Raw genomic sequence first — 11,097 nt, 5'->3', positions numbered from 1 at the left:
GTATACCATAAGCTAGTCTATCTTAAACATCACAGATATATTATAAGGGTCTGGTCCCTAACATCACAGATATTATAAGGATCTGGTCCCTAACATCACAAATATTATAAGGGTCTGGTCCCTTCTGCCTCGAGTACCCATACCAGCATACCTGTCTCGTGTACATAATAATACACACACACACACATGCTCAATCATACTATCAATATATGGTAATAACATTTAATACATAGTCATACACGTATCATACACTTATCCATTAAATAAATGTATTAACTATCACATAGGAGTATGCACACAGCCCCGAAAACATTTCAAAGAGAAATGGGGCTAGAACTCACCTGGAGTCGATTTCTCTCGCCGTTAATGGTAATTCTCTTCTTTAGTTGTGCACGGCTAACTGTACAATACAATACGCGTGTCAATTATCTATTACCACTACTTCCTACATCTAAATTTATGAAACCCTCAACTAACGGGGGTTCGGGGGTAGCGCCCCTTGTAGCGGGGTCTAGGGGCGGCAGCCCCTAGCAGGGTCCAAGGGGCAGCGCCCTTGGCTGGGGTTGAGCTGCCAGGTCAGCTCGGAAAATTTTTATTTTCATTAATAGTCCTTTAACAAACATGCATCAGAAAATAAATTTTTAAAATTTCGCATGGAAGAATTTCGCTTCCCATGACTTTTTCGCTTCGCATGGAACTTTTTCGCTTCGCATGAAACTTTTCGCTTCGCATGCTTTTTCGCTTCGCATGAAACTTTTTCGCTTCGCATGCTCTTTCGCTTCGCATGAATCTTTTTCGCTTCGCATGGTCATGCGATGCGAAATTATTGATTTCGCTTCGCATGGCTATGCGATGCAAAATTCCTGCCTTTCGTCGTTTTTATCATTTTAAAGCCATCTTTCGACACATTCTGACCCCATGCACCTGATCCTGAACCCATATCTCTCATAATCCAACGTTACCTTTTCATCTTAAAGTGCACCCAAGAGGTTATAACTTACCAAGTTTGTATTTTTCTTACATTTCACAACCCGATCTATCATTATATTTGTTTGCATGACGATTTTAACAATAAAACTTAACCATTTAAACCGAAACCTACCATTTTGCTTCGGGTTCGAGTTTAGATCTGGACAATACGTAGATCTGGACGTGATTCTTGTTATTTGATGATGTTAAACACGAGATTCCACCATTCTTTGGCTCGGATTTAAATCCGAGTGCTAGAGAGAGAGAGAGTTTGTGTGTGTTTCTTGAGTGTGTTTGGATGAGAAAAGAAAAGAAAGGAATAAGTGGTTGGGTTTATATAGAGGCATGGGTACCACCTCCCATTCCCAATTCCTACTTCCCAACACTTAACACATGACTACTTTAACGACACACAACTATTAACAAAACTTTCTGTTATTTATTTAACAAAAGTTGAATGTTACACAGCGATTGAAAGTTTGGAGTATTTAAATCCTTTAACATTTCTTTGAAAAGGGGAAAAAAAAAGATCGTATTTTCTTTTGCGAGGGTGAAGAATTTTAATAACGCATTTTTCTTAAAATCAGACTATATTAGAAGGGACAAATATCTTAAGAAGCATTGATACCTTCTACGGATTCCTTTATGCAACCTTCACCGATGCTATTCGCTGCCAAGTAATTTGGTTTCAAGTTTGGTGGAACTGAGCAGAATCATGCATATTACCCTTAAATTTAATAATTAAATTTTCAACTAGATATAAAATATAGATAACATATATTTAATCTTATGACATACTAAGTTTACCATGAAGCCAAGCCCATGAGGAATGTGATTACATGTGAAACAAAATTATTGATGAAGAAGAAAACACTAGGCATAGACAATTCTACACTTTTTAAATCATAAAGTATATATAATTTATTAGATGATTAATAATCATAGTTATGCTTTTTATATTTTATTTGCTTACTTCCATTAAACAAAATGACTAAAATTAAAAAAAAGGTATTATAGTCTTTAATTTATTTGTTCTATTTTAACTGATAAAAGCTAAATATGTTGTTGTCTTATAAAAGATCGATGCAAATTTAAGTCATGAACGATGCAGTATCAATGATAAAAGTAAACGTAAAAATATATTGATATTGTGCAAGCTTAACCTTGTATAGAGCATAAAAGCAAATGAAACTATGTCTACCAACAAGGTAGCGTTTGGTATGCAGGAATGACAGTGAGAATGGAATGATTCATTACGTGAGAATGGAAAAAGTGATGTTTGGTTACTCAATGGAATGAAATTATTCATTACAAATGGAATCCCATCCCATCAAAACCATTCCTTCACACCCCCCTTCTTTTTTTTCATTCCATTCCTCCTTCACTATACTTTCTCAACACCACCACCACCTAACAATGACCACCACCACTATCATTGCTGCCACCACCACCTGACCGCCACCGTCGTCGTTGCCACCACCTTCGTCACCACCGCCGCCCTCACACCGCCACCACCGTCATCGCCGCCCTACCATCACCATCACTACCAATGCTACCACCGCTTGACCACCGTCACCCCCACCACCACAACCACCGTCCATCACCACCGTCGCCACCGACACCACCATTTTTGTCGCCGAGCTACCACCACCATCGCCATTGCAGTTTTTTTTTTGTAAAAAAAATATATTTTTAGATAGGAGTGTTTTTATTATTCTATTTCATTCCTACAATTTTTTTTTTTGATATCAAACAACATAAAGTAATAATTCATTTCATTCCCATAGGTTAACCAAACAAGACAAAGGAGTAGTAATGATTCATTTCATTCCATTGTTCATTCCATTCCTTCTCCCATTCTATTCCCCCTTCATTCCATTACCTCCAACCAAACATACCCTAAGTGTTTTTGGTTAATTATTATTCATCGAAAAATAAAATTATATATAGTCCTTGGTAATATGTTAATTTATTATTATTATTATTTTTTGTTAAACAGTGTATTTTAGGGCCATCAATTTTGTCGGTACGTACCTGAAGAACTCGTTTGATCTGATCTCACACGTATCCAGATTTGAATAATTAAAAACTGTTCAAACTTATTATTATTGCTTAGGTTTTGTTTAAACTTTCGAACGAAAAAAAAATCTGAATAACCCGGACCATGAGATCATGATTCATGAAAGTTACATCTAACATAAATATACATATACATGTGGTTAAATTAAAGTTTAATAGACATTTAACAAACATACAATAAATGTAAATTACAATAATGCCACTATGCTAATAAGACCTGATGTTCCATGGTCAATCTGTCATTTAGTTTCGACGATATCCGGGTGATGATGGGAGACTAAGCGAGTAATTGACATTCACTAGTTAGATCCTTGAACTGATCAGGTTTAACACACCGCACTGTCATGCCTTTAAGCAAGTGTTCGCAGATATTAGCCTTAGGTGAAGGTTTTCTCCGAATCAAAAGACAATTGTATTCTGATGTGATGAATTAAACCAATAACCTATTTGAAAGCCTACTCGTTGGCTGTTAAAAGAAAAATAATAATAATAATGGCACTATTAATTCGTAAGACAAAAGTAAGCAAGGGAATAAAAATAGAATATGGGATCCTGTAAGGATCTAGTTACACGTCTTTTGATATTAAGTTAAGTGGGTGCCTTGAATGTACAAACAAACAAGTTGTAGGTACAGCAGTTGCCTTAACTAACCACCTTCAAACTCAAATCCCACCCATTTCATTTCTTCATTCATATATCCATCTTTGATTCATTCATCAACACCGGCCATCATGAGGTCCGGAAATGATGGGTCTGTTTGGAAAAGAAGATCTAAACAGATCTCAAATAATAATAATGCCACATGCAATCAGAAGAAGAAGAAAGACGAGATCCGTAGGTTGGTGAGATTTGAAGAATTGCCCGAGTACATGAAGGATAACGAGTTTATTTTGAATCATTACAGAGCTGATTGGCCATTGAAACAAGCCCTTTTCAGTTTATTTCGTTGGCACAATGAAACACTAAATGTATGGACGTAAGTAACATCATCTCTCCCTCTAAAATCTATATTACATTTACATGATTATTATTGTTTTTAACTAACTGGGAGCTTAATGCTTCACTCCTATTTTATTGGAGATCGCGGGCATGTTTGGGCTTTTTAGATTATTGGTGTTTTAAAAAAGTCAATAAATTAAAACGTGTTTGGCAATCACAAAAATCTTTCTTAATTTAGCTTTTTGAAATGATTAAAAGGCAGTGTTTCAAAAGCCCCGTATACTGGCTTTTTAAAATAGATTTTTGAAAAAACCAATAAGCCAATAAGCATTTTTCAAACTCAATCCTAAACATACTCCGCATCTCTTTTGTGGGTTTCAAAGTTGTACCATGTACATATATTATGTGCTTCTTACTTATTCTTTGAGGTAACTTAAAAAAAACCCATTATTAAGTTTAACAAAAGGTGGTGTGCTCTAGCTTTGCCCAGGTGGTTTTACCATAATGGGTTTTCATACGATGATAGGTTTCCTTTGGAATTTGTGATAGGCCCAACCACCAGCGCTGCATGATCGCGGGCATTGATGGCCTTTTGCCAATAGGTGTGCCTGGATGTTGGTTATTCAAAGAAAGTTTTACAAAAATACAATTAATTAATAATAGTAACACAAATCAATGCTAGAATTGGTAATGAAGTTGCAATAAATACATTGTTACTTAAAAAAGTGACAAAATGAAACCTTTTAACTTTTACCATCAAATACTCAAAATCTTGTATTTTTTTTTTTGGAAAATTAGAAATAAATAATCCCAACTTTTGTGTATTGGCCGATAATAATCACAAATTTAAAAATCACTTCCAACGGTTCCAACTATTTTTGTCTCAATGGACCTCCGTTAAAAAACACTTAACGCCGTTAAGTTTTTTTCTGAGTTTGAAACCAATGTTTTAGGGCTTTTGATCGGAAGAACGATACGATTCGATTGATGTAAAACTTATCTCGAAACTGTGATTCAAATGACTTGATTTTTGTTAATTGGAAATTCAAACACCCGAATTGAAACATTGTTTCAGGGGTTGGATCACCGTTTCGAGATAAGTTTTACATCAGTCGACTCGTATCATTCTTTCGATCGAAAGCCCTAAAACATCAGTTTGAAACTCGGAAAAAAAACATAACGACGTTAAATGTTTTTTAACAGAGGTCCATTGAGACAAATATAGTTGAAAGTTGGGACCGCTGATAGTGATTTTTAAAGTTGGGATAATTATCGGCCAATAACAAAACTTGGGATTATTTATTTCCAATTTGCCATTTTTTTGAACGGCCAACGAATCCTTCAAATTGGATACTAGATAAATTCATCACATCAGGATGTACTCACCTTCGATCCGAAGAAAAACCCTCACCTAAGGCCAACAGCTGTGAACATTCGCTCGAAGGCACAACAGTGTGGTGGTGAGAAAAAACTGAAAATAGAAATTAATCTATTGTAATGTTTACAGGAAGTGTGGTGATGAACCATGATCTTTTTTCATTCTTATTTTTACCAAACTTATGTTTGTTTTATAGGATAAAAGTAGTCATATTACATTTTTGTCTATTTGCTTGTTTTCATGTGCAGGCATTTAATTGGATTTGTTGTATTTGTGGGATTGACCATTACAAACATAATGCATGTGCCTCAAATTTCAGATTTCCTTAATTTATTAACCTGGTATGTAAAGACTCTTTTTTTTTCCTCCTTTCTTTCCATTTTCATAAATTTGATTTTCATGTTAACTAGACTTGGAAGAAATTTATTGTCGGTAGAGTAGCGGAAGCGAATGTACAAAAAAGGTTTTTATGGTTGGATACATAATTTAGTTAAATTTGACTATTTTTTTCCTGATTCTTGTTAGTTGGAAAATTGTCAAAAAATATCCTTACATGTTCACGAATTAGAAGAATATTGTGACCCATAGCTTGCTGTCAAAAACTGGAAAGAAATAAATCATTGATTATCCAAATAAAGAATCTTTAAACAGGTTGTAAAACATGTTAAGCAAGGCTTTGTTTTTTATTGATGTTGATGATAATGAAAATGAAAATGATATTCTTGAAAAGTTGTAGTGTTTTTATATTAGTTTATACATGTCTTAACTTGTATTATATTTTCAGGTCTTTCCCGTTAAGCTCAGCGGAAATGCCTCACATAGTTCGATCATGGTATGTGGTTGTTTGACTTTGACACTTTGGTTCGGTTTCATAACGAGACACATTTTGACTTTCTAGGTCAAACAAGTAATTTTGAGGATTGCAGATGATCTAGATATATCTTAGTTTTGATGAAGCAATGGGTACCATGCCAAATCTTATGGATAAATTACAAAATGTCCATCTAAATATTTAGAGGATATTCTGCAGTCCATAAACTAAAAAACTGGTCATTTGACACATAACAGACAAACACAAACTTTCTCACCAACTTTACCAAGCAATTTATCACAAACCTCATTGCATTTCCAGCTCATCATTTATTTTTATATTTATTTCTTATGAATCACTTTATTTAATAGCCAATCTAGCATTTAATATTGCATAAACAAATATTATATATTAATACTATCAAAATATACTTTTTAAAACTATATTGTATATACTTGAGGCAACTTTAAGTGGATCCTTATAAATTTCAAAACATTGCATAATCCTATACTCTAAAATTAAAATATTACATCCTATAAATTTTAGACAGAATTACAAATTTTGTCCTTTAAAAAAAGCCAAAAACCGGTTCGTGTCCTTTTCTAAGTTTCCTTGCAGGCGGTGTACTTTAAACTTTTTTTTTCTACACGTTATGTCCTTTACGCTAACTGGGTTAGAAAAACTCAGTTAGATGCCCTCACGTGAGACGCATGTGAGGGCAATTTTGTCTTTTCACCACCTGCAACTCCTTCTTCCTCTTTCTTCTTCATTTCAGTTAAAAACCATCTGACCCTTTCCAATCCATCCCCCATGAATTCAACCACTGCCACCATAGCTTCACCTCCGGCGAGCCACCACCACTGTCTTCTCCGGCAAGCCACCGACACTGCCACCGGAACCACCATACATCATTCTCTCTTTCTCTCTCTCTCTCTCTCTCACTCATCCCCCAACACTACCACCACCACCATTGTCGTCCGATCAAAACAAAACCCAAATCAAAATCCATTAGCATATTCTGGTAAATCCGAACCTAATAGAAGCCCATTCATCATCCTCGGCCAAATCGGAAGCCTATCAAAGTTCATTCATCCTATTCTGGCAAATCGGAAGCCTAATAAAAGTTCATTCTTTCGATTCCGGCCAAATCGGAACCCTAATTAAAGCTCCATTAAAGTATTACGACTCGATCTACCTGAAACCCACGTTCCGTACAGTCACCGGCATTTGGGGATTGAATACGGATGATTTTGTCGCCGACGGTGGTAGTTAATAGGTGGTGTTTGCAAGTCTTCATCGCCGATCCACGTTTTTCCGGCAAGTGAGAGAGAGAGAGAGAACGATGGTGGCCAGTGGAGTTTGGCAGGAGGCCTTGACTCGCCATAGCTGTTGTTAATTTGGCGTAGAGAGTTAGGTCGGTTTTGTACCAGTGTTCGGATTTGATGGAGTTGAAGAGTGTGAGGGATAAGTCGAAGTGGTGTTGACGGAGGAGTTCATTGAAGGCGGCGATGAGGTCGGATTTGACGAGACGGGATAAGGTTTTGGAGACGGGGGTTGGATCGGAACGGTGTGAGCGTTTGAGTGATTGGACGGCTTGGATTGCTTCGATGCTTAGGGTTCGGCCTTTGTGTAACGGAGAGAGAGAGAGAGAGAGAGAGAGAGAGAGAGAGAGAGAGAGAGAGAGAAAGAGAGAATGATGTATGGTGGTTCCGGTGGCAGTGTCGGTGGCTTGCCGGAGAAGACAGTGGTGGTGGCTCGCCGGAGGTGAAGCTATGGTGGCAGTGGTTGAATTCATGGGGGATGGATTGGAAAGGGTGAGAGAGACAGATGGGAGTTGCAGGTGGTGAAAAGACAAAATTGCCCTCACATGCGTCTCACGTGAGGGCATCTAACTGAGTTTTTCTAACCCAGTTAGCGTAAAGGACATAACGTGTAGAAAAAAAAAGTTTAAAGTACACCGCCTGCAAGGAAACTTAGAAAAGGACACGAACCGGTTTTTGGCTTTTTTTAAAGGACAAAATTTGTAATTCTGTCTAAATTTTATAGAAGTATTATAAGTTTATATATATATAAACGAGTTTGTTTAGTTTTAAAAAATTATGTGTTTAATTAATTTTTTTAAATGTGCTTATAAAATGAGTATATTTTGATTAACTAAACTGAACTAGAAAATAAGTCAACCTTTTGTTTCTGAATTTCCATGGTGCTCTATTACAGGGCACACCAAAACTCATAGACTTGATGCACGGATCACCACTAGACATGGAGATCGAATCACCACTAATGGCGGTTAAATGGTGGCCATTCTTTATATTCTTAGGCGGATCAATGTTCTGCCTCCTCTCGAGCAGCACCTGCCACTCGCACCACCTAAACCTCCTACTCCTCCAAATGGATTATGTTGGCATAACCATCATGATCATCTCCTCATTCTTTCCACCAATCTACTACATTTTCCAATGCGAACCCGTGTGGCAATTCGTGTACCTTGGTGGCATCACACTCATGGGTGTTTTTACCGTTATAACCCTGCTCTCACCAGCCCTATCAAGTGGAAGGTTTCGCTCTTTTCGGGCCTTTCTGTTCATGGGAATGGGCCTTTTTGGGCTCCTACCCGCGGTTCATGCTGTCATGATGAACTGGCACGCGCCTCAAAGAAATGGAATCTTGGTTTATGAAACAGCAATGGCGGTTTCTTATTTGACGGGTACGATGTTTTATGTTACTAGGATCCCAGAAAGATGGAAGCCTGGTTGGTTTGATCTTGCTGGTCATAGCCATCAGATCTTTCATTGTTTTGTGATCATGGGTGCATTGGCTCATTATGGTGCTGCACTTGTGTTTCTTGAGTTTCGAGGTCAGGTCGGTTGCTAGTGATGTGAAACTGTTTAGGTGTTATTGTTTTGATCGGTTAATATTGGCGGTATCAGGGTTTATTTGTATGAAGTTGTAGAATGAAAGATTGTGAGTCTAGTCAATGTTGTGAAAGGGGGCTCACTTCAATTTTATTCTTTTTTTGTAATTTTTTTGCCACAAATATGTTGGTGATTTTTTATGTAAAATTGTTGTATCATGTGAAGTACAAAACTCAAAAGCTGTAACTAAATGAATGGGTAGAATATTATGCAAGTGTTACGAGTTTATGAATTTTATTTATCTTTTTAGGGGAACTATAAACTATATGTTTGATAATTGTAATCAAAGACAAAGCAAAGCATGTTCGATCTTTAAAGTGCACCCTCGATCGCTATTTGATTTGTGCCCTCATTTGAATTTATCCAAGCTTTCTTTGATTTTTATAGTTAAGAGGTTCTTGATTTTCAAATTCTATTAGTTGTTAATTTTGTGTTTCGATTATGCATTTATGATAGAATGTCAGGCTACTTTCTGGTGCTTACCTACGATGATTTTGCGTTTATTTGATATATTGTTATTTATTTGCTCTGTTTTTTTTTAGTTTTACACTTTCACTTTGTTACTTTGTTGTTTGTTGGTTTGATTTTGATTCTGTTTTTTTGTACAATTTGATGTTGATTCGGTTGCGCTTTCTTATTAGATATGCTTGGTATAACTACAGAACTAAAATAGTCAAATATTGATATTGCGTTCATTGTTAGTCTAAAGTTTTTTTTTTTCATGTTTTAAGTTCCTTTATTAATCAGCAGCATGTTTTAATAGTTGATACTGCACTTTGTTTCAGTACTCAAAGCATGAAATGCAGTATTGTTTTTGTAATCAGAACTCCAACATAAAAAAATTTCTAAAGATAACTTTAAAAACGGATAAGAAATCGTTTGCAGGTCAACTGGACCGACTTGGCCAGTTTTAGCCATGCTAAAAAACCATTTTGAATTGAACCCTTTTGACTGGTTCAATAGTTAATTTGCTTATGAAGCTGTTTATAGATGTGCATTATCATTGGTAAATCATCGAGATCAGTGTCTTTATTTAACGCAGAACCAACTAGGAGGAAAAATCGTTAATGTTTCTGAGTACTCTATAATCAACTGGTGTGGGTCAATTAAGGATGTGTGGAGACGATATTCGTGCATATTAAACTGCTAAACAGAATGTTCTGAATATACAAGAAGACCCATGGCTGCTGATTGAAGTGAATGTTTTTGCAATTAGTGTCAAGTGAATGCTGAGCGACTCTCAAAGATGTCTTTGGTCAATGAAGAAAGATTATTTGCGGGGAATACCTAGCAACATCGTACTATAATACATAGGGTATGGATATAATAAAAACTCTATTGAGTATTAAACCCTTCAAAAAATAACCTTTAATCTCCATTTAATATTATTATATCTAAGTACAAAAAGGGTAAACATGTAAATTGAGTATGAGGTTGTTTCCTGACATCATTGGTCAAACTCTTTTCTCTCTCAGTATGTTTCAAATTCTAAAGATAAATACTCACTCATTCTCTAAAACCCTTCTTATTTTCTTTACAAGAAGAGAGAAAACCTTCATTGTTTCTCTTATTATACCCTTTTTTTCTTCTTTAAATGAACGATTAATATACAGCTGTACATTCGTCAACAGTAAAAAGAGAGAGCATGGTAGAGGGCGGCGTGAGGTTGAAGAACTCCGAGGACCGCCGACCTGACAGATTCTGACTATATGCTTCTTATTTTCCTTTTTTTTTCTTTCTTGCCGACTCCGCCGATATGTTTTATGGTACATGTTTTGTTTGAATGTAATAACCGTTTATTTAGTGTGTTGTGGATTTTGAATTTTATTTCTACCATTAGTAGTTTAAACAGTTTGGTTGCTTGAATTCGATTTTGGATATTTGAGTTCATAATTTTGTTAAATAGAGTTATTATTAAATAAAAAAATTATTGCAATCAGTTTGTTATATAGACTTATTATTAAACAATTTTTTTTTGAAATTGACGATCAATTTATTGTCGCTGT

At 35.9% G+C, this 11,097-nt stretch overlaps 1 protein-coding gene across 1 annotated transcript; it reads left to right on the top strand.

The window, feature by feature from the left end:
* Positions 1 to 3,779: 3,779 nt before the first annotated feature.
* LOC143628218 (heptahelical transmembrane protein 1-like) lies at positions 3,780 to 9,164 on the top strand. The gene is made up of 4 exons (XM_077097862.1): positions 3,780 to 4,024; positions 5,614 to 5,710; positions 6,150 to 6,197; positions 8,394 to 9,164. Exons 1-4 carry the CDS (start codon positions 3,780 to 3,782, stop codon positions 9,048 to 9,050), a joined length of 1,047 nt encoding a protein of 348 aa, XP_076953977.1. The 3' UTR covers positions 9,051 to 9,164.
* Positions 9,165 to 11,097: the final 1,933 nt, after the last annotated feature.

The sequence above is a fragment of the Bidens hawaiensis genome, unplaced genomic scaffold (genome assembly GCF_021521415.1).
Source record: "Bidens hawaiensis isolate Kalapana, Puna unplaced genomic scaffold, B.hawaiensis_p1.1 tig00004839_1, whole genome shotgun sequence".
NCBI lineage: Eukaryota > Viridiplantae > Streptophyta > Magnoliopsida > Asterales > Asteraceae > Bidens > Bidens hawaiensis.
The sequence above is the reverse complement of the archived record's forward strand: the minus strand, read 5'-3'. Positions and strand labels throughout refer to the sequence as shown.